General features: G+C 44.2%; 1 protein-coding gene and 1 pseudogene across 5 annotated transcripts; both read left to right on the top strand.

Annotated features, from left to right (window-relative positions):
* Nucleotides 1-1,599: 1,599 nt before the first annotated feature.
* Nucleotides 1,600-14,945, top strand: LOC135552200 (bromodomain-containing protein 2-like). 5 transcript variants are annotated; one of them, XM_064983679.1, is made up of 12 exons: nt 1,600-2,117; nt 6,987-7,293; nt 7,613-7,750; nt 8,106-8,253; nt 8,372-8,562; nt 8,806-9,279; nt 9,539-9,667; nt 9,796-10,011; nt 10,379-10,638; nt 10,800-11,125; nt 11,357-11,482; nt 12,640-14,945. In XM_064983679.1, exons 2-12 carry the CDS (start codon nt 7,024-7,026, stop codon nt 12,759-12,761), a joined length of 2,400 nt encoding a protein of 799 aa, XP_064839751.1. In that variant the 5' UTR covers nt 1,600-2,117; nt 6,987-7,023; the 3' UTR covers nt 12,762-14,945. The 5 variants fall into 5 exon arrangements, with proteins under 5 accessions (XP_064839751.1, XP_064839750.1, XP_064839749.1 ...); XM_064983678.1 differs by lacking the exon at nt 1,600-2,117 and adding an exon at nt 2,127-3,842 and having other exon boundaries at nt 9,796-9,999; nt 12,643-14,945; XM_064983677.1 differs by lacking the exon at nt 1,600-2,117 and adding an exon at nt 2,127-3,842 and having other exon boundaries at nt 9,796-9,999.
* A 3,627-nt stretch (nt 14,946-18,572) lies between these two features.
* On the top strand, nt 18,573-22,777 carry LOC135552215 ((3R)-3-hydroxyacyl-CoA dehydrogenase-like; annotated as a pseudogene).
* Nucleotides 22,778-23,310: the final 533 nt, after the last annotated feature.

The following is a 23,310-nucleotide window of genomic DNA, read 5'->3' as shown; positions in this document are numbered from 1 at the left end:
GAACGGTATAAAACATATGGAAACCACACAATTGACTCCGCTCCATTAATTCCAATCCAGCCATTACAATGAGCCTGTCCTCCCATAGCTCCTCCCACCGGCCTCTGACTACAGGCAGTTGATATCAGCTGTCCTGGTATACTCTCTTTAGTCCCAGTAAGGAGATAGTTAGGCTCTGTTTAGAGCTGCAAAAGGGGTTATGCTGTTTAACATTTAGGCCCAGTCTTAGCTACAGTTGGGACCCTATTGAGAGGCTGGTCTTTAGACTCACCCTCATCCGTAATTGTTGTGAGTTTTCGCATCCTGAATGTTGGTGCTATGGGCAACTGTTTTCGAGACAAGCCATGTTTCCTGAAATCCTGCATCTGCAAGACATTGTTTTTGTACAATCATGGGTCCTCCTTATTCCCACCTATTACCTCCCTTGGCCACTCTGGGTCTGCGCTTCTGCCTGATGAGCTTCCCTGATGAACATAGAGCACTGCAAATTACAGTAGGTGTGGAGTAGGAAAAACATTGGTACAATGACAGTAGGCCAAATATTTCCATTCCAGCTATTTTATTATACACCGCCACAAACAGTCAGTTAATGCAAGGGAGCTGAGTGACCAAATAAATAGAGTTAGAAGGCCTATCCCAAGTTTTATTAGGTATTCAATCAAGTCATAACATTTTATGCCATAATGCTAATTGTTCATGGTATACATAGAATGTCTCGCTCAACAAATGTAAATTAGAAAATAATTTTCCATAGCCATGAACTGGCGAGCCATATTGTACCTTCCCTTGTATTTCCACACCACTCTGATTGCGTGGTCAGTTGTCAAGGGGGATGTTGCCAAGGATGGCTCTCCAGTCGTGGTGGAGAGAGCTTTCCTAGCAACCACTTCCCCTGCTGGCCAAATCATCATGTAACAGGGCTCATCCACCGAATGCTTTGGTGACTCAGAGACGTCTTCCTCTTGAGTGAGCGCTGTGAACTGAGGGTGGGGTGTGAGCATACAACTTCAGCAGCAAGGCCTATCCATTTGTCAGGTCCTTAGAAAGCACAAAGGACAGCTTGTTCTCTGTTGGAAGCCTGATTAGATCATTAACTACACAGCGATGGCCACCTCAAGTTGGCCATAATATATCCCAAATATGTCAGTGTGTGGTGCATGGGCCTACTGACCTGATATGCTATAGAAGTGAGGTTGCGGCAAGATAATAATGAACATTTCTTTGTAGTTTGGAGATTAAATAAATTCCCAGTATACTATATGATCATTGCACAACTATCCGCAATCATTTCCCCAAATTACCTGATGTTTAGCCTACTGTTACTTTAATTCTACTTTTCCTTCTTTCAAACATTTTATTTGACATTTTCAATACATTACAAATACTATACTTCTGATAATAATCTTCATAAGAGCTGAAGGTAGAAGTTGTGACCACAGATCTAGAATCAGATACCAACTTCAGGTCCTAACGAAACTTCACTGCCTTCTCCAAATGGAAAACTGACCCTAGAACAGTGTCTACTCTGTATAGAGGCAATATCCCACTTTCCACTGGCTCGCCCATATTCTACGCATGCGCAGCAGCTTGCTTTTGCTGTCGCAGTGGAATCCACTATGCTGGCAACCAAAATATAAACTTTGTCAAGAGAAGACCTGCAGTTATAACAAATATAAGGGTCGTGTCGATGCTGGGATTTTATATTGTCCGCTTGCATGGATTGCTGCAGTTTTGTCAAGGAAATCAATCAATCCAATACGCACCACGTGGTTTGGGTTTGTCCAATTGGAGCAACGCTTTGATACCCGAAAGCGTGCCCTTTGTTCAGGATTTCGCCAAGTTATCAACAATATGGTCGAATTAACTTTTATACAGCAACATGTGGACAAAGAATATGATTTGTAACGGCAAGATGACAATTTCTGGATATATCAATATATTTTTTCCCCCTGTGGCAGTGTGTGTAGCCTACAACTTTTTGGCAAGCATTTTGCCATGAGCTTCTTCATCACATGACTTCCCTTCCCCCACCCAAAGAATGATGAAGAAGTCGGACATGTTTGAGGGAAATGTGTTGAAAAAAAAGTATCGTGATGGAGGACAAGGAGAAATTTGAAGTAAAGTTTTGACTTTGCATAATGGATTTACAAATTGAGATTTTTAATAGTTTAATTTTATGTAACCCTGGGAGTCAATTAGAAAACTCTTTTTTTGTAGGTATTTACTCAAGATTAAGACACATTAATGTATGTTTTATTTCAAGTTTCATTGTATTTAGAAGCTTTGAAATGTATACTCTTTGTCCGTATATATTGAAAATCGCGAGGATTTAGTGGAGTGACATTGAAGAGAACGTGTAACCTTGGTGTGGGGGATGGGTATTATTGTTTGGGAACCATTTTGTAGAGATTTAAAACTACCTTTACGAGTTTATTTTTGTCGAAGGTTGGCATTTTGCTGATTAATTCAGTATAATCTAGTTTGTTGCACGTAGACTTCGTCGAATGAGTATCTTGGTATGATAGGAAATGTTTGGGGATTTAGTTGTCTATGTTCAATGTAGATATAACTAACGTTTAGTTAGGGTTTTCTCTGAACAGCTAATGTCGAAGATTTGTAAGGTTTATAGTTATGATTTAGTTGAACTGTTCAAATCGTGAATGCGGCCTACTTGGGTGTTATTGAAGTTGAGCAACTTTTCTCTAAAATTCTTAACAGATGCGACCTTTTGCTAGAATGTCCTCTTATAGTAATTGTTAAGTGGTTGTGTGCATATCCGAAATTCTTATCTGGTTTGATAACTATTTCAGCAAGAGTTGAGAATTGCTGTGTCATTCAATGGGGGATATTTCCTTTGCCACTTCAGCTTAGTTTGCTTTAGCCTCCCTAAGACATTTAAAACCTCGGCTTCAGTGTGAGTTAAGCTATTGTGTCCAATTGTTGTGCTATTAATAGTATGTCAGGCCTTGGTTGAGTTCTGACATTAGTAGGCCTCGGATAATAGTAGCCTTTCTTGTAGTCAGAAATCATTATTCCTGGTAAATTATGTAGTTAGGTCAGACAGCACGTGGTTTGAAACTAGGCGTTATGATCATCGCCCTTTTGATCCAACGCAGGCTGTGGTATTACTTGTACACTTTGTGACACCATCTCATGTATGCACAGTCAAGCTCGTGTGCACTTCAAGATGGCGCTCAGTCAACACAACCCAAATGCGGCTACTCGGAAAGAAATGTGTTTTTAAGCGCTCGGGCTACGTTTTGCATCTGATAGATACGTGTCAGTGAACTCGCTAACCAATGACTTGCTATCTGTTTACTCTGGAAGTTCGCGCTGGAGTTTCAGCGACCAATCATTATCGTTGCTTTGCCCACGCTGACGTAATGTAATTTGATAAGCGAAAGGGCGGGTTGTTGGATGTCGCATTTTCGTAATAGACTACGTAAAATAACCAATCAAAGTACACATTTTGAGTGCTGGGAGGTCTAGCCAGTAATATTGCGAATGTAGTTTGATTGATAATAACAATATGCGAATAGGTTGGATGGGAAGCATATAGGAAAACAAATGGTGTTTGGAGGTGTGGTTACTTTGGATGACATGTTCAACTGCGAATAGAAAATCATAGGGCGTAGTCTTTACATTCCGTATCCAATAGAATGCGTGGTTGGTCTATAAATTGTCGGGCATAGACGCGAGATGCCATTTCGCTGAAGCAGTGATCAGTTGGATTCGGTGGGGCCTGGAGGAAAGGACGGGCAAAACAGGAACTTGAATATTGGTATTTAAACAGAATCCGGATCCATCGCGATGGAGACGGCCATAAACCCGCCCCATGACAGGTACCGATCGGACTAATTGAATTTAGGTTTGCGATGTGAAAGCATATTGTTGCATTAGGAATAGTATTCACTTATAAACAGACGCTTTCTGATTACCGACATGTTCACCGAACGTGTTAAACCAAGACTTCTCAGTCGGTATAGAACGTTTGTATAATTTTGCAACAAAAAACAATATTGGACAATTGTCAGGATGTGACCACTCGTCAATCTTCAAAATAGGACAATTATTTGGGACGCCTGTCGTTTAAATCGTACTGCACCGACGCCATCTTCCCAGCGTCTCGGGTAGCTAGTCCTTGCGGTAGTAGGATTGCCTAGCCCATCTGGCATGATAACAAGCGAACTAACGTTAGTTGGTGATATCGCTAAACTGGATTTACGCGAGCATAACTGTCTTTTGCTTTTTATTTTCTCTTCCTCATGGTTAATGGCTGGGTGAATGTTAAGCGAAGTTCTGTCACATTGTGATTGTTTGGTGGGTATATTATTGCTCGGTAACTGGCTACCATGGGATACGTTTGCTGGGTTAGTTGGCTAACTTACGGCTCGGCTTCTAACTAGCAGACGGTCAATGCTCGTCGGGAGGTCTACTTTGTTACTTTGTTACTCAAACTAAGGGATATAAGTATATAGTATAGCCATGATTGTTAGCCATTGAAAGCTCGTCTCGATTGAAAGCCAACTAAGTTAACTGGGCTGTTTTGGTAGTCACATAACAGTAAGTTACTTGCTAACGTTAGCTAGCTAATGTATCTACTTTCTGCATCACCAATGTATTTGAGTATAATTAACTAATGTAGCGGTGATTCTGGTTTGGTAGTTTGGACGAGGTAAACTGGGTTGGTGGCTAACTACTGGGTTGAAGTATTTGGCGAGTCTCGTTCTCCTGCATTTGGATGGGGAGGGATATGTTTGGCAAACAGGGTGGTAAACGTTACATGTCATGGCTGCATAACGGTTATGGATAGTGCTGATCATTTAGTCGTCATATATAATTTCAGCCTAACGCCGGGTCATTGCAATGTTTGTTTATTTTATCAGCATGTTCAAGTCAAGTATCTAACTGTTGGCTGGGAATAGTTTCCCATCAGGTCCTTGCAGTGGCCTCACAATCTACTCACTACCTTTCCACTCACCAAACCTGGAAATATTAATAGACATCTACTTTTTTGTAACCGTCTGGGTAAATTGGATAATGATCTGTGGTTAGTATGGTCTTCGCCTTTCCCAAACATTTATTTTTAAGCTCGTGTTTGTTGCTGATAAGTGTCAGTGATGTAAGTGTCATGTATTTTAACGTTTTTACTTTTATAATAAAGTACACTAAGTGTCAAATGTGTTTTCCAACTTGTATCATTTGAATACCAGCTAATATTAAGCTACACGTAGAAGGAATATCTGTGAATTGGATTGTCATTGTCAGCAAAGGCTACAAAACCCACGTTTCAGAGTTTCTTGAAAAACAGTCTTCATTTTGTAGAGTTGGTAACGGAGCAAGTCACTACAGCGTAGGTTACGTAATGGGCACGGTTTGCATCACTTGTTTGTGTCAAGGTAAGTTACAGGTGAATATACAATTCTGGTTGAGTAGTCTCATCTGGTGTTAACTTATGAGGAAGATGCAGCTCTACTGATCTAGTCTGATTGAAGGGGACATGTAGACACAGCCTACGGTATAGAATGGTTGGTAATGGCCTCTTTTTGATTAACATTTTCAAAATTGGTCAGTTCATCTTGAGAATTTGAGTAGTGGGGATTGATCGTAAACATTTAACCCCTACTTTCCTGTCTTCGGAGGACCAGGCCCTGTTCCCTATCTTATGCAAACACAAGACATGTCACCCAGTTGCATCACTGGCAACTTTTCCATATTATTTTAGATTGTCCCAAAAGAGAAAGTTAATTCCTGGTAGCAATTATGAAGAGACCTAGAGTATTTGTCCATAAGTGGCAACTAACAGTGCAACTTTCCAATACACATAGTTAATGTTCACAAGGAATGGAACATGAATGCAAGCTTTTTGCACAGTTTTACTAGTCTATATAAACTCATTCAGTTACGTTGTATGTAAATAAATCAGCTCAATTTTGTCAATGGTGCATTTGAACGGGGTTAGGTAGGGTCACCTGTGATCTGAGTGACTTGATCACTGCACTCTATGATTCCTGTTAAAACACGCGTTGTATCTGTATCACAATGCTAGATGCACAAAGCACAATTGACCCTGGACTTGGACTTCTACTTTGTTGGGGGGGGGGTGTAGGTTCTAGTTACCATGTTTTATAACCTTCCAGCCAATGGAATTGAGTCGTTAGCTTTGTTGCCAGGGAGATGAGAAATGGGCAGTTACAAGCATGGAGGTGTTGTCTTCCCCATTTATATATCATTGCTCCCCTCTAAGCCTCTGGGTGTTTAATGTCAGGACAATGGGATCATATCACCAGTATAATGGTCACTGCATTCCATTAAATCCACCGTTTCATTTAACAGGCTGCTTATATGTAACATGTTATGTCACTTTGTTTGGTATGAGTATAACTGTTGCTGTGTATGTCCAGCCGGGCTCTTATCACAGTTTCAACATAACACTGTTTCTATTGAGACTACTTCCAACCCATAGCTATTATCAGCCAGGGGCATTAAATCACAGCCAACAGAAAGGTTTCAACAGTCAAAGGGTTCGTGGTGTAACAATGCAAACTGCTCAAAGCTAAATATACCAGTGCATCCTTGTCATGGTGTATTGCATAAGCTTTTTGGCTACTTGGTGAACCTCACAATTGCCTGCCTGAGGCCAGCTGTCCAAGAACTCCTGAAACCACACCCATATATATATATATATATATATACATATTTTCTACAGTCTGTCACAGTACTGGTAGTCTGGCTAATCCTCTAGTTTCTGTCAATGCCAATGAGGCAGTTGTGACTCAAAGCTCAATTGAAACGGAATCATGAGAGGGGGCATTAGTCACTATTGACTGGATATTTTATGCCAACCTGTTGTCATTTAAGACTTTGAGTGGGCTACCTAAGTAGAAGGCTTGTTCAATGAGGGCTGCTGTGTCAACCAATACCTTCTCCTTTCTCCACCTGCCCCGTTGCTCTATGCTTATTCTCTCCTCCCTTTCCGTCAACAGCTCCCTGGGCGGGGTCGACGTAGGCCTGCATGGCGTCATGGCGATGGAGCAGGGCCCGCCGGGCCCCGGAAAGCGCATCCGGAAACCGTCACTGCTGTTCGAGGGATTCGAGGGCCCGCCGTTGCTCCCCCACGGGCAAGCTCCCCCCTCTGGGTCACCACGGCCCCTAGTGTACGACACGAACCGGCAGGGCCGCGCCACCAACCAGCTGCAGTTCCTCCAGAGAGCCATGATGAAGTACCTGTGGAGGCACCACTTCGCATGGCCCTTTCATGAGCCTGTGGACGCCTCCAAGCTCAGCCTGCCTGTGAGTGTCCCTGCAAGCCACTGTTCCAGAGAGCCCAGTCACATTGTACCGTTGCCAAACTCAGACGGACAGCGGATATTTCTCGATAGATATTCAAATAATTTAATCCTATTTGCATATTAGGATGTCTCAGTTTTCAGACCTAAATGGAACTAAGGTATTGAGAATATTCTTATGTTAGGTTGGGAGCTTTTCAAAAGTTTTCTAAAAGCCTTTCTTCCAAGCTTACAGACAATACAGCGCTGAATAGGCGTGGAGAGCTCCGTATAAGTATTATTAGCATGGCAGCGTTAAGTAAACGTGCTCCTCTCTGCCTCAGGACTATCACAAGATCATCAAACAGCCCATGGACATGGGGACCATCAAGCGGCGCCTGGAGAGCAACTACTACCGCAGCGCCAGCGAGTGCATGCAGGACTTCAACACCATGTTCACCAACTGCTACATCTACAATAAGGTGTGTGTGTGTGTGTGTGTGTGAGTGTGTGTGAGAGAGACAAATGCTGTAACCACAGTTAACATTTTCACTGTCATAAATGAGCCATTGACCAACAGCGGCTACTGGCTGGACACTAGAGGGAGTCAAAACTTCATTTGAGTTTAAAAAGCTCAACATCGTATTGTCTATTTATATTTGACGTCTCTGGAAACTGTCAGAGCTACGGCACTAATAAACCCAGTCTTATAAACTGTCTAAAGATATCACCTATCTGATAGAGATGACGCTGATCTCACATCCTATTTTGAGAAGTGATGTGCCCTACATGCAATCTCCAGCCTGGTAACACTTTTCCATGGTGACTGTCTCCCAGCCAACAGATGATATTGTTCTGATGGCCCAGTCCCTGGAGAAAGCTTTCCTTCAGAAGGTTGCCCAGATGCCCCAGGAGGAGATAGAACTGCCCCCTCCTCCACCACGGGGAAAACCGGGCAAGCCAGGTAGAGGACGAAGGGCCACAGGTGAGCATCGGGGGGGGGGGGCAACGACGACTCTGTTTGTGTGTGGTTAATGACACAGGACCACATGAATATGTGTAAACTTCCACGCGTAACCACTTTTTTCCTTCATTTGCCTCAGTACCAGGAGGAGTGACGACTGCTCACCAGGTCCCGGCAGTGTCCCAGTCCGCGTACTCCCCCCCCACGCCGGACACCCCAGAGTCGCTGCTCTCCACCCCCCCACAGACGCTCCTGGCCAAGAGCCTACCTCTCACCCTCCACAGTACTCCTGCTATGCTAAGCTTACCCCCCACACAGCCCACAGCCAAGGTGCAGTGTTCACTTACCCCTAAACTACAAAGTTGTTATACAATTTACCTGATGGCCATTCAACCGTTTGTGCTACTTTAGAGTACCTACTGCAACAATGTTAGCCGGAAATTGGCGACATCATCTGACATCGTCTTTTCTTTTTGTGTGTGGTTTCTTTTTTTGTTATTTTCTTGTTCTGTTATCCGAAATGGTAAGCTTCCAGCCAATGACAAGAGCCCCTGTCTCTCTGTCTCCCAACAGAAAAAGGGAGTGAAGCGGAAAGCAGACACCACCACCCCCACCACCGTGGCCATGCCCATCACCGTGGGCGTTGGCGGGATTGGCATGGGCATGGCCGGCGGGCCCGACTCCCCGTTGACACTCACCTCGCTGGGGGTAGGCCATGGCCTGGGGCTCGGCATGGGGATGGGTATTGGTATGGGCCGCGGCAGAGGCACGGCGGGCGCCAAAGCACCTGCAGGGAGGCGGGGAGTCAGCGGGCGCCCTATCAAGCCGCCGAAAAAGGACCTACCGGATTCTGTGCAGCTCCAGCCGGTGCGGCGCGGCAAACTGGGCCAGCAGCTCCGGTACTGCAACGGGATTCTCAAAGAGCTGCTGTCCAAGAAACACGCGGCGTACGCCTGGCCTTTCTACAAACCAGTGGACGCCTCCATGCTGGGCCTACACGACTACCACGACATCATCAAGCAGCCCATGGACCTCAGCACCATCAAGGTACATGCCTCGCCACCACAGGAGGTGGCACCTTATTGGGGAGGGCGGGGCTGGTGGTAATGTCTGGAACGGTATCAAATACATCAAACGTGGTTTCCAGGTGTTTGATTCTTGTTCCATTTGCACTGTTCTGGCCATGACTATGAGCCGTCCTCCCCTCAGCAGCCCCCTGTGCTCCGCCACACATCTGCATCAAGCACCATGAAGGTAGACTGTCAGTCATTCTGTGACGTTAACCTCCTCCCATCTCCCTCTGCAGAGGAAAATGGACAGTCGAGAGTACCGGGACGCCCAGCAGTTTGCCGGCGACGTGAGGATAATGTACTCTAACTGCTACAAGTACAACCCTCCAGACCATGACGTGGTAGCCATGGCACGCAAACTACAGGTACGGGTCAAAACACATTTTAAGCACGGAGATGTCTTTTCTTGGCTGAGTTTTTTTTTAATGCCTTTGAGCAGTAGGCTGGTACATCTGAGTGCACTGATCTGATGCCTTCCTCTCTTTCTCTCCAGGACGTCTTTGAGTTCTGCTTTGCCAAGATGCCTGACGAGCCTGCGGCCCCTCCCGCTTCCATGGGTGGGCGCTCCTCATCTTCTTCCTCTTCCTCCTCGTCCTCGTCTGAGAGTGACCCCAGCAGCGAGAGCGAGAGCGACAGCAGCCCCAGCTCGGACAGCGAGGAGGAGCGAGCACACCGCCTGGCCGAGCTGCAGGAACAGGTGTGTACACAGGTAGACTAACCCGGCACTGCGCCCACCGCAACACCACACCACACACACACATCAACATTCAGACTACGCTATATCACAAAAATTTTGTCATTTAGCAGGCGCTCTTATCCAGAGTGACTTACTCTTAGTGCTGTCATCTTAAACCAGCTAGATGAGATGACCACATATCTGTTGTAGTAATACATTTTTCTTCAATAATGTAGTTGTCAAAAAAATCAAGCAAGTGCAGGTAATAAAAAAAAAAGATGCACTATATATATCTATATATATTTACATTTTTTTTTTATACAAAAGTATTTATGTAAACCTGAGCTGGAAGTGTTTTCCACAACAGTCACTGACCGTGTCCTCTCCATGGTCCCATCAGCTGAAAGCAGTTCATGAGCAACTGGCAGCACTCTCCCAGGGCCCCATCGTCAAGCCTAAGAGGAAGAAAGAGAAGAAGGACAAGAAGAAGAAGAAGAAGCCCGAGAAGCATCGGGGAAGCCGGGTACCAGTCGAAGAGGATATACCCATCCGGCCGGCTAAAATGCCCAAGGTCACCAAGATGCCGAAGACACCCAAGAGCAGCAAAGGGGGCTCCACACAGGGCAAGAGGAGCACTGGCAAGAAGAGCAACAAGAGCAAGTGAGTTCCCTCTACTGGCAAGCGGTGTCTATTGATTTTAACATCTCTGTCATGATATGATTTATTTACTCCGTACTATAACCATTCCCAAAATCTATTCCTGACGAAAGCAAAATGTTCACCTTCAGGATTGAATCATTAAATCACACTCTCACGCTCAGGTCCTCCAAGAAGTCTCAGGCAGTGACGCTTAGCATGCACCAGATGAGCGCTGCTGCCATGCTCCCCCACTACGACTCCGAGGAGGAGGACGAGGTGTCGCCCATGAGCTACGACGAGAAGCGCCAGCTCAGCCTGGACATCAACAAGCTGCCCGGGGAGAAGCTGGGCCGCGTGGTTCACATCATCCAGGCACGCGAGCCTTCGCTGCGCGACACCAACCCAGAGGAGATCGAGATCGACTTTGAGACGCTCAAGCCGTCCACGCTGCGCGAGCTGGAACGTTACGTCATGACCTGCCTCCGCAAGAAGCCTCGCAAGCCCTATGGTGAGGGAGCTTTCGTGTGTAGCCCCCCCCCCAATGTTCTCTGGTCCCTGTTAAGTGTCCCTGATGGGCGCTAACCATAGGGCTTTTCTGTCACAATTTCACGCAAATGTCATACAAATTTCAAGGATTTCACTGGGTAGCATCATAGTCACTTAGTCTCTGTTTATTTGGATTGGTTGGTGGATGCAGACATTGCATCATCTATCCCCCTGGTCTCTTCTCTGTTTGTAGGGAAGAAAGGTGGAGCAGGGAAGTCCCGGGAGGAGCTGGCTCTGGAGAAGCAGTTGGAACTGGAGCAGAGGTTGCTGGATGTCAGCGGGCAGCTCAACTCTGGCAAGAAGCCTCAGAAAACCAAAGGTGAGTCGGAATAAATCTGCATCAGTGCCCAAAGAATAGACACAGCAGACATGACAACTACCCTGAACAAAAATATAAACACAATCATGTGAAGTGTTGGTCCCATGTTTCTTCAGCTGAAATAAAAGATCCCAGAACTGTTCCATGAGCAAAAAAAGCTTATTTATCTCAAATTTTGTGCACAAATTTGTTTACATTCCTGTTAGTGAGGATTTCTCCTTTGCCAAGATAATCCATCCACCTGACAGGTGTGGCGTAACAAGAAGCCGTTTTAACAGCACGATCATTACACAGGTGCACCTTGTGCTGGGGGCAATAAAATGCCACTCTAAAATGTGCAGTTTGTCACACAACACAATGCCACAGATGTCTCAAGTTTAGATTAGGGTATGGCATAAGCTGACAACGAACACAATTGCATTTTATCGGAGGGAATTAGAATGCGCAGAGATACCGCAACGAGATCCTAAGGCCCATTGTCATGCCATTCATCACCCCATGTTACAGCATGATAATGCACAGCTTGTTGTAAGGATCTGTACACAATTCCTGGAAGCTGAAAATGTCCTAGTTCTTCCATGGCCTACATAGTCACCAGACATGTTTGGAATGCTCTGGATCGACGTGTATGACAGCATGATCCATTTCCCACCAATATCCAGCAACAACACATAGTAATTGAAGAGAAGTGGGACAACAGACCACAAGCAACAGCCTAATCAACTCTATGTGAAGGAGATGTCTCACTGCATGAGGCAAATGGTGGTCACTCCAGATATTGTCCCGTTTTCAGATTTGTTTTTGAAGGTATCTGACCAACAGATGCATATCTATCTGTATATAAGTCATGAAATCCATAGATTAGGGCCTAATGAATTCATTTAAATTGCCCGATTTCCTTATGTGAACTTTATCTCTAAAATCTTTGAAATTGTTGCATTTCATATTTTTGTTCAGTATACTTGCTGAGCATTCACAGATGTGGAACTACAAGCCAAAATGTATTTAAAATAAATTTTCTCTAATGTATGGCCCTATCCACCTTAATAGTACTTCATGAAAGAGATCAGCTCAGGTCTTTGCAAAATGTGTGGGTTGTCTTCTCAACATTATATTCCAAGAATTTGACCTTGTGTCTATCGGTCTCTCTCTCTCAGCAGAGAAGCCCAGTGCAGTGGAGCCCCATGCCGTAGCGTCTCGCCTCAGCGCCAGCAGCTCCAGCTCAGACTCTTCCTCATCTTCTTCCTCGTCCTCCTCTGACACCAGTGACTCGGACTGAAAGCTCCAGAGGGATGGGCATTGAGCCCACGAACCCCAGACAGGACAGAGCAGGACTGCCAACAGAGCTGCAGGCGGGTCAGACTATAGTCAGAACTGACCCGGAATTAAAAAAGATGGGGATGTGTTGAGAGAATCCAGTCCCAACAGAAAGAGTGGATGGAGAGAGACTGGGTTTTTTCATTGCTCTAGAAACCTAGAGGGTTGACATAGAATGCGTTGTCTCATAGGTTAAAGAGCCGATGGCAGGATCCCTACTGGCTCTAGAAAGATGGCAGGATCACTACTGGCTCTAGAAAGATGGCAGGATCTCAAGATGGCAGGATCTCTACTGGCTCTAGAAAGATGGCAGGATCTCTACTGGCTCTAGAAAGATGGCAGGATCTCTACTGGCTCTAGAAAGATGGCAGGATCCCTACTGGCTCTAGAGAAAGATGGCAGGATCTCTACTGGCTCTAGAGAAAGATGACAGGATCTCTACTGGCTCTAGAGAAAGATGGCAGGATCTCTACTGGCTCTAGAGAAAGATGGCAGGATCTCTACTGGCTCTAGAGAAAGATGGCAGGATCTCTATTGGCTCTAGAGAAAGATGGCAGGATCTCTATTGGCTCTAGAGAAAGATGGCAGGATCTCTATTGGCTCTAGAAAGATGGCAGGATCTCTACTGGCTCTTGAAAGATGGTACGATCTCAAGATGGCAGGATCCCTACTGACTCTAGAAAGATGGAAGGACCTCAAGATGGCAGGATCTCTACAAGCTCTAGAAAGCGAGGAGGATAGATAGTACGAGATGATCCCAGAGTTCTGGACTATGTCTTTCTCTCCACGCTTTGTGTATATACTATGTACGAATATATAAATATCTATTTTTCTTTTGTAAAGAAGAATTTTAAGGAATCCCCAAATGTGGGGAGAAAGTAAAGGTGTGGACAGGCTGTTATTCGTTTAGTTTTATGACAAGGAGTTAGAAGGTAAAGTGTGTGTGTGTGTGTGTGTGTGTGTGTGTGTGTGTGTGTGAGAGAGAGAGAGAGGGGCACGGCCTCGCACAGTAAACGCAGCCCTGCTTAGTTTCTCATCTTGTTGATGCAGACGTTTGAAGTAATTCTGCGTTGTAAAGCACCTTGGTTCAGTATACATGAAGAAACTGAAGAGCATTAAGACTGCAACATACGCATGTACTTCTACAGCCTGAGAGGGGTGTCCATGGTACACACATGGTTTAAGTGAGCTAACTTTTTCCTGCGTTTCACTCTGTAAATGACCTGTTTCTATCTTGTGACCAATCTGCAAATAAATTGTGAGGACATCTCAGCATTACCCACACGCAAACAGATTCTTCCCTTGTTTTGTTCTGTCAATTGGATATGTCCAGGATGTGTCAAGTCTACAGACTCCTGAAAGGGTCACATCTCTCTTGCAAGACATTATAACTTGCATGAGTAATGCACATCAATGACTATATTTTGAGACTTCATTTTATCTGTGGAAAAAATGTATTTTTCTAGATGGTATCTTAGTAGGGTTCAGTGGGGTGGTTAAATGCTGTCCTTGTATCCCCGGGTCTGATTCCCATAGCGTTGCAGTACCAATGCTTTATGGCACAAAACCACACTTTCTTTTAACAACTTGGCCTTTTAACATTTAGGCAGCTGAATGTTTTATTTTTTTTCTTCAATTTTAGCTGAATCTGATTTGGGAAGAAGATTGTCGTGACCATTTCCTTGCTCATAGTGCGTTTTGCAGAGGTGGTATACATACTTCAAGATATTCTGAGGTCCTAAACTGATTTTGTGATTTAGTTAAGAAATCAAGCTTTTTTTGTTGTTGAGAATTTAGAATTTGTACGCGTGATCGGTTATTTATTTGAGTGGGCAACGACCAAATCGTTGTTGCATTTGCTTGAAGTCACTTGAGAAAGTTGGATATTGGTAATAATGACAAACTACTCAAACAAGAATGTGTACAGCTGTAAGGAGAAATGGCACGGTTGAAAAAAGTTTACCGTCACAAAACTTTGGAGCATGTTTCTACCACTGGGGTTTCTTGTTTTGCTTTTGTTCTTAGTCATGTTCTTTCACCCCCCTACAATTGTGACGTGGTTGTTTCTCGCTCTGTTTATTTTGGAAGAAAAAAAACCGTTGAACTGTCCGACTACAAATAAAGAGAGAGAGGTCTTTAACACTCACTCTGTGTCTGTTTTGAGCAGTTAGTGGACCCGTGTGATGATTCAAAAGGAGGATGATAGGCTGTCACTAATTAGTGACAATTATTTTCAACAGTGAAGTTCTTGCCATGACGACATTGATCACTAGATGGCAGCAGTCATTGCAAAAACCAATGTGTTCTGGCCTATTCTCATGTCTGAGAGCAGAAGACACAAGTGAAGGTACATTACATGGCCAAACGAGTGGATTCAGCTACTTCCGCCACACCTGTTGCTGACAGGTGTCTAAAACCATGCATTCTCTATAGACAAACATTGGCAGTAGAAATGGCCTGTACTGAAGAGCTCAGTGACTTTCAACGTGGCACCATCATAGGATGCCACCTTTCCAACAAGTTGGTTTGTAAAATGTATGCCCTGCTAGAGCAGTCCTGGTCAACTGGACTGTTATTGTATAGTGGGAACGTCTAGGAGCAACAACGGCTTACCTGCGAAGTGGTAGGCCACATAAGCTCCCAGAACGGGACCACCGACTCCTGAAGCACTTAGCGTGTATAAATCGTCTGTTTTTGATTGCAACACTCACTACTGAGTTCCTAACTGTTCGTCGGGAGCTTAATGAAATGGGTTTCCATGGTCGTGCAGCCGCACACAAGCCTAAGATCACCATGTGCAATGACAAGCATCGGCTCGAGTGGTGTAAAGCTCTCTGCCATTGGACTCTGGAGCAGTGGAAAAGTTCTATGAAGTGATGAATCACGCTTAACCATCTGGCAGTCTGATGGACAAATCTGGGTTTGGTGGATGCCAGGAGAACTCTACCTGCCCCAATGCATAGTACCAACTGTAAAGTTTTGTGGAGGAGGAATAATGGTCTGGGGCTGTTTTCATGGTTCGGGCCAGGCCCCTTAGTTCCAGTGAAGGGAAATCTTAACCCTACAGCATACATTGACATTAGACGATTCTGTACAGTTTGAGGAAGGCCCTGACCTGTTTCAGCATGACAATGGCCCCATGCACCAAAAGAGGTCCATACAGAAATAGTTTCAAGATCGGTGTGGAAGAACTTAACTGGCCAGCACAGAGCCCTGACCTCAACCCACATTTTTGGGATGAATTGGAACATCGACTGTGAGCCAGGCCTAATCGCACAATATTAGTGCCCAAACTCACTAATGCTCTTGTGGCTGAACGGAAGCAAGTCCCTGTAGCAATGTTCCAACTTCTAGTGGAAAGCCTTCCCAGAAGAGTGGAGGCTGCCCATTATTTTGGAATGAGATGTTTGACGAGCAGGTGTCCACATACTTTTGGTCATTTAGTGAAAGTTTGGCAATTTCAATAAGGGAACATGTTGGAGACTCCGTTTTGAGTAAATGGGCTATCGTAAATGTGGGCAGTAACTTTCATAAAGCAGCACAAAGTAGGATTTGCCAGCCGGCCAGGTCTGAGGTGAGATTTGAGAAGCCTCTGGAACGTAGGGAGGAAAGGGAAGTGTAGAACAGTGGAGAAAACAGTGTTCATTAGAGGACTTTCAGATAAACCTTTTTTTCCCCTCATTTGTTTGATTTCCAATGTAATTGGTACACACACAGCATCGTCTGACAACTCCAGCACTCACCTAGTCCACTTCTATGAGTGACAAGTGAATGGTAATTAAACATGTTATTTAATTGAACCACTCTGCATGTTATATCCCATATTTCCCCACATATTTGCCCAGGTTGAACAGATCAGACAGAGGTCTTCAATGTATTCACAATCCTCCAACTCCTGTACCACTATGTACCCGTCTGAAAGGCAGAAAGCAACACCGCGACCTCAGCAGGTTGCTCAAATGTCATGCCCAGTCTACTTAGGATATTAGAGTGTGTAGGTGGTCATGACAGAGCATTGTGCTGAGGTTGAGGTGTAGCTTGCTCTGTCTTTTAAAGGGGTACAGGAGTTAGAGGATATTGGTTAAGAGACATTTTTGCATATTATTTGAGCATATTACCGTAAATATATGGTGTTATGTGAACTTACGGTTCATGAGAATACGTTTTTGAAAGGTTTTCCAAAATGTCCAAGATGGAGGACAATCTATCCTGACGGACCTTGTGGGTGGGTCCTCAGGGCAAATGTGTTTAGCATAAAGAAAGACACCTACATACAAAGTGTCAAGTCTCTATGTCAAATGGGGCAACGGATATGAGGGTTTAAGTGAGACCACTTATAACAGAAACCGCTATAGGCCATTTGGTGCCAATTTTTTTTACCAAGTTACTCATGGCCTCTTGTTTCTGTGTACTAAATTAGGAAAAAACGTGTCAAGAAAAAAATCAACAAGAACAATTCAGACAATAACAATAGTTGTTCACATATTCGCATTAAAAATTGGAAAATATTTGCGGACCATCTGCATTATCCCTGTGAACCGCAATTAAAGTATAAAGAGCAATAGTAATGGTGTATTTTTGTAGGCTCTAACTCCGCCATGGCTGGTTGGCCAAAGTCTAAGGGGATATGAATGGGGTTTTTGGGATAAACTCCCGATAAATAAGGTCTGTGGTAAAGACAGGCTTAGGAGACCTCATATGTTTTATTCATTGAGATCATCTTCATCAGCTAACATCACTTTTGGTGTTTTTGAAGCATTTATGTCATCAAAACAAGCACATAAAGCACATGAAAGGTAACGTTAACAGTGACCGATATTATCTCATAGAACTTATATGTATAAAAACTCCTAAGCCTTTGTTCTCCTAAACCCATTCTTTCCCCATTCATTTCCCGATAAGAATGTCTGAACGAATTCAGAGGAAACTCATTTCCCTTGTTTAGCACTACAATATGAGGACTCATACTACAAACTGACGAGTCACAGAGATGAGAGGAAATATGGCGGAAGCTGATGTGGATTGTGAATCTAATGGCGGTAGAATCAAGCAGAATTTGAATGTTGTAAAAAAATATATATATGGAAAACGGAGCAAAGTAGTGTACAGTGCTGAGAATGTCCCAACATGTCTTGTAGGATCGGATTACCAATCTTGAAGAATCCCTTATAAAATAAGATGGCAGTTTTGAAACTGCAGTAAAATTGTACTTCCAAAGGAACGTGTGTTGCATCTCACCCGATTTGAGAAGTTTGACGTTTCGTGTGGGCCTCTTCGGTACAGGTCACCCCTCAGTGGGGTAATATCTGGCGGCTCGTGGGAAGTCGGTGTTGAAAGATATTCCAGGAGGTATTGATGCACGTCGGATGAATCTTGTGGTGAAGGATTAAAAAAGTGAAGAGTATCTGTTCTTGTGTTTTTTGACACTCAAGTACAGTTAGGATATTTAAACTACAGTCAGAGCATTTATCCCAAGACCAATGCAGTGTGACCACTGAATGTTTTACCCTCTGAGGCCCTAGAGCCTGAGAAGGGAGATATGGAGATTTGGTTTGGATTTGTCAGTGTACTATTTTTATTTGGGTGGATTAATGGGTTTTCTTTTTTACCTTGTTTTTCAACCCATCCAGTTGGTGGCGGAAAAAATAGACCTTTTTCGGTTGTAGTTCGCCATAAAACCAACAGAAGAAGAAGAGGAGTCACAGAAACGATCGCGAACAAAATCTGTCCTGTGGCTCCCTCTCCTGGATCAAGAGAGAACGACTCAATATGCATGCCGGCCACAACACGGCTCACATCAAGTTTGACAGTTATCACGGGTTAGTGTCGTCTTTCACGCCTCGTCGGCCTTTATATGCAACTTAATACATATGTAAAGTAGGTAAATATAACTGCAGTTCTCTGTAGGGTATATGTGCTTATCTAGGCGCACTATCTTGTGGTTGTTGTAGCTAAACCTTGGGCTAACGTTAGTTGTTGGGCATCAATCGTTTTTATTTCGCTGCAGTGCAAGAATGTAGCGAACGTTCTTTGTAACATTATAACATTGTTTCAACTATGCGACATCACTGTTACAGTTTATCGTCTTGCAGACATTTGAGAAACATGTTTGCTTTGAAAATGTTTTTTTTTCTTCTGTCCTGTGGTAATTCAGGAGCCACATAGCAAACTGATTTAGACGGCTAATGAAACCTTAATGACAATATCCCGTTTAAGTTAACTTTAACATACACACTCGTTTTCTTTATAGTAGGACATTTTCATTGGACAAAAAAATGCAGTTGTCTTCACCTTTACCAGATGAGACAGCTGTGTCCCTCTCATTGGGTCAAAGGTGAAGACAACAGTTTTACCCTACAAGAACCTTCACTCAGGTGACATGAAGCAAGCTAGAAAGAATGCATCAGCCCCGTTGTTATAGACCTAATTTACAGATTTTCCAAGTTAGTTGCATAGAGCCCTCTTTGCCTGCAGTGAGCTACAGCAGATTGCCTCCTACATGTTTGCACTACTCATTGTCTCCAGGAGGGGGCAGTGGGATTGGCTAAGCCATATGCCAGCAATTTACCTCTGAGGGTGCCACGGTGGTGGTCGCAGACATCAGAGAGGAGTCAGCCAATCAGCCCTGGGCATCCTGAACCATGGCCACAAAGGGCAGGACCACATCGCTGCTGCTGTGGATGTTTCAATCAAGGGAGAGTGTAGAGAAGCTACTCACAAGAATACATGTGATTAACGTATGTGCAGACACACAGACTAATTCAGTGGGTGTACTAGTGTAATTTAGAGTCCTTATCCTAAACCCTATGCTGGCGTCTCCTACTGGGACAATGAGTCAGTCATGTAACGTTTTTGGATACTTGACCTGAAGCACTTCACTCAGTTCTTTAGCAACACGATCGAGAAGTTAGAAATTGCCTGAATCGGAAGAGGCATTTTGTGTGAGTGAGTCACTGAATGCCATAAGGAATCTGAATGCAGTGTCGGTACTTTCAGCCTCCCTCAGTATGTGTGAACGCTGCAGGTATCACTCAGGATGATTTCTCCCTGAAAATGGAGGACGAGGACTTTGACAAGGTTACCCAAGTCATCTGAAGGTATGACCCTTTGTTCTTATTGTCCTGACCAGAATCTATTGATACTGAACAAAAATATAAACACAACATGCAATCATTTCAAAGAGTTCCATTTCATAGAAGGAAATCAGTCAATTGAAATAAATTCATTAGGCCCTAATCTATGGATTTCACATGATTGACTGGGCAGGGGTGCGGCCATGGATGGGACTGGGAGGGCATAGGCACACCCACTGGGGAGCCAGGCCCAGCCAATCAGAATGAGCTTTTCCTCACAAATGGTATTTATTTTAGACAGAAATACTCTCTTTAGGTTCAGTGACACTTATGTTGATAGACCTGAAATCGGAGAGTTAAAATAGTGTTTCTTACCCTCGTATTCTACAAATCCTTCTATCTTTCCTTCTATCTCCAAGGCTACATTTCTCCTTACTAAGGCTGTTGGAAAGGCTCTGGTTGCCAGTGGGGCTCCTAAACGCTCCATCATTGCTGTGGGCAGCATTGTGGGTAAGTCTGTCATTTTAACTACTGGCCCTCCAGTCATAGGCCATTAGTTTTCAACAGACTTACATTCATTCCTGCCATTCTTTAATTTTCTCTTTGTGTTTCTGCCTGTTACCAGGTGGGCAATATTGAACAGGCGAACTACTCGCCTGGTCTATACAGGCTTCCAAAGCAGTTGTGGAGGGCCTGACCAGAACTGCAGCCAACTAGCTGAGCAGGTGAGGCACACCTTGGTTGTGTTCATTAGGGCAAACCGTAACAAAATGTTTTGAAACAGAAACAAAAATGTGCATTTCATATTAATTTGAGATGCTACTTACCCTTTTTGGGCAGTTGTCGTCTGTGTTGTGCCTACTGAACACAACCCTGCATTTGATTTCAACACCCCAAAATTGACCCATTCACCAACAGAGAGAAGCTAAATAGGCTATAAACACTCTGGAGTGAGCAGAGCCCGGTTTCCCGATAGCGATGAAACACCAGGCAGAAATAAAGTTTGCTAAGTACTTTGTTGGAGCCTGTGTCCATCTGATAGGATGGAAGAAAGGCAGCGCTGCTCTCGGAACAGCTTTCTCCATTCAAATCTTACCTTACCCTGAGAATTAGTCCACAATACTGACGATGGATCAGCTCCTAGAGATCTATTATCACCTATATGGCTGCAAATATTGAGGTGGCTTATTGCAATGCTTACACTATAATAACTTAATCACAGATTTGGCACATCATTGCGCACATGTTGTAACCATCATGAAATTATAGACAGCGGAGCCTACAATTAGCAATATAGAACTCAATTGATTAAAATATATAGGCCTGTGTAGCATTTAAGTCTACTACTGTATGTTGTTTTTTTAAGCCGGCATCTCGGTTTTCATTTGAAGCTTCTTTTATCCGTTGCTTGTTTGTAACAATGGCAAAGACATTGGCAACGTTGTATTTGTAGCCAACTCCGTTCTGAAGTTGTTGACGGTCACAGAGAGACGAAATAAACCGCTTGATTGTGTGTTTAGCGGAGATCCTCTGTGTTAAAAGTGACTCCGAAGGGGGCAAAGAAAGCATCCAACAACCTCTGTTCTGAGTGGTCTGAGGCAGTCGATAGATAACAAGTGTTTTAGAGGGCAACTTCAGTGACGATTGTTTTGGGAAGCAGCTCGGAGATTTAACGATGCTCCTACGAGGGTTCTAATGAACTTAGTCTTTAAGGTGTGTTTTGGGAACCGGGTCCAGGGTGGATAGAAGTATGGGATGTGTTTTGGGAACCGGGTCCAGGGTGGATAGAAGTATGGGATGTGTTTGGGGAGACGGGCCCCGGGTGGATTGAAGTATGGGATGTGTTTGGGGAGACGGGCCCCGGGTGGATTGAAGTATGGGATGTGTTTGGGGAGATGGGCCCCGGGTGGATTGAAGTATGGGATGTGTTTGGGGAGACGGGCCCCGGGTGGATTGAAGTATGGGATGTGTTTGGGGAGACGGGCCCCGGATGGATTGAAGTATGGGATGTGTTTGGGGAGACGGGCCCCGGGTGGATTGAAGTATGGGATGTGTTTGGGGAGACGGGCCCCGGGTGGATTGAAGTATGGGATGTGTTTGGGGAGACGGGCCCAGGGTGGATATGATTTATAACTTCTCTCTTTCTCCAGATTTGGAAGCCGGTGTAACTGTTTACCAGGGTTCATAACCACACCCATGACTGATAGTGCCTGAGAAATGAATCAGTCAGCTACGACTGAGTTGTCCTTTTTTTTATATCAGATATAGAAAGTAACCCCCTGAACTGTTTTTTGTTGTTGTATAGAAGTGTGTAATTAACTTGCTGTGAAATGTTTTGTCTGCAGCTTACGTCCATGGTGTCCCTGGGGAGGATGGAAGAGCCTGCAGGTAGGAATACCGTATACACAACCCTCTATGCTATAGATCACACCACAAATGCCGAACTCGGTACCTTTCTATAGTCAAGCTGTAAGACCTAACCCTTCTCCCTCTCTGTGTAGAGAGGAAGCTGATGGATCCTAACACACATTCCCAGTAGAGGACTCTGGCTACATCACTGGAACCAGTGTTGAAGTAGCAGATAATGGACCCACCTGCAATACACTATAATGGTTCATGTTTAACAGGAAATGCCTTTTACGTTACCCGCCGCTGTCCTGTTAACATCTTTTTTCCTTCCTCTTCATCTTCAGAGGCCTTTTCATTGGCTGAGACAACTTTCCATCATCCTCATGAAGATCCCATCTAGGTCCAGTAATTGTATATGTATTCAATGTTCACACTGTGCCTTTGCGTGCGATAATACAACCGATTGGGGATCAATCTTGTTTTGTAAATCTAGTCAATATCTTAGTGTAAATGTGATTGTGCAATAAATTAAAACCTTTGTTGTGGCGAGAGTTCACGAGACAGAGTTGAGTGCTTTCCCAATTTAACCGAGTTCTGTCTCTTAACCCTCTACATTTATGCGCGGTTACTATAATTTTGCGAGTGAAACTTATACCAGTCATTACTAACACGGTTGGATTTAGATGTTTGAAAACAGGAAAGACCGACGCCACACGTACAAAGACACACGAATACAGTGTGCACACAGAGAAAATGCGTTGGCATGTGGTTTAATTGGAGACGTTGAACAGAAAACAACAAGCCAAGAACAATGAAACAATGAAACTAAAGCAAAACAAAAACAGAAAACAGAGAAGGAAAACAACACTGAGCACTGGACGGTAGAGGGGAAAAGGGTAAGGAGAGGGTGCCAGCCATAGATCAGAACCAAACAGGCGTAAACACTAGAAGTGATTTTTTTTGGGGGGGGGGCTGGTGAGGTGATATAGTGGAAATAAGGTTGGGATCTGACTAATTGTGTTCACACACTGGTGGTCAGTTCACTGGAGATTGAATGATGTGGTTATATTCAGCTTTCTGAGCTGCTGT

Source organism: Oncorhynchus masou, chromosome 13 (assembly GCF_036934945.1).
Source record: "Oncorhynchus masou masou isolate Uvic2021 chromosome 13, UVic_Omas_1.1, whole genome shotgun sequence".
Lineage (NCBI taxonomy): Eukaryota > Metazoa > Chordata > Actinopteri > Salmoniformes > Salmonidae > Oncorhynchus > Oncorhynchus masou.
Note: the sequence above shows the minus strand (reverse complement) of the source record. Positions and strands in the feature narration are given on the sequence as shown.

Excerpts from the sequence above, each read along its gene's own strand:
- LOC135552200 (XM_064983675.1), top strand. The coding sequence starts at position 3,811 with ATGGAGACGGCCATAAACCCGCCCCATGACAG. Across the intron at positions 7,751-8,105 it reads ACTGCTACATCTACAATAAG|CCAACAGATGATATTGTTCT; the intron begins GTGTGTGTGTGT and ends ACTGTCTCCCAG. Across the intron at positions 10,012-10,378 it reads AGGAACAGGTGTGTACACAG|CTGAAAGCAGTTCATGAGCA; the intron begins GTAGACTAACCC and ends TGGTCCCATCAG.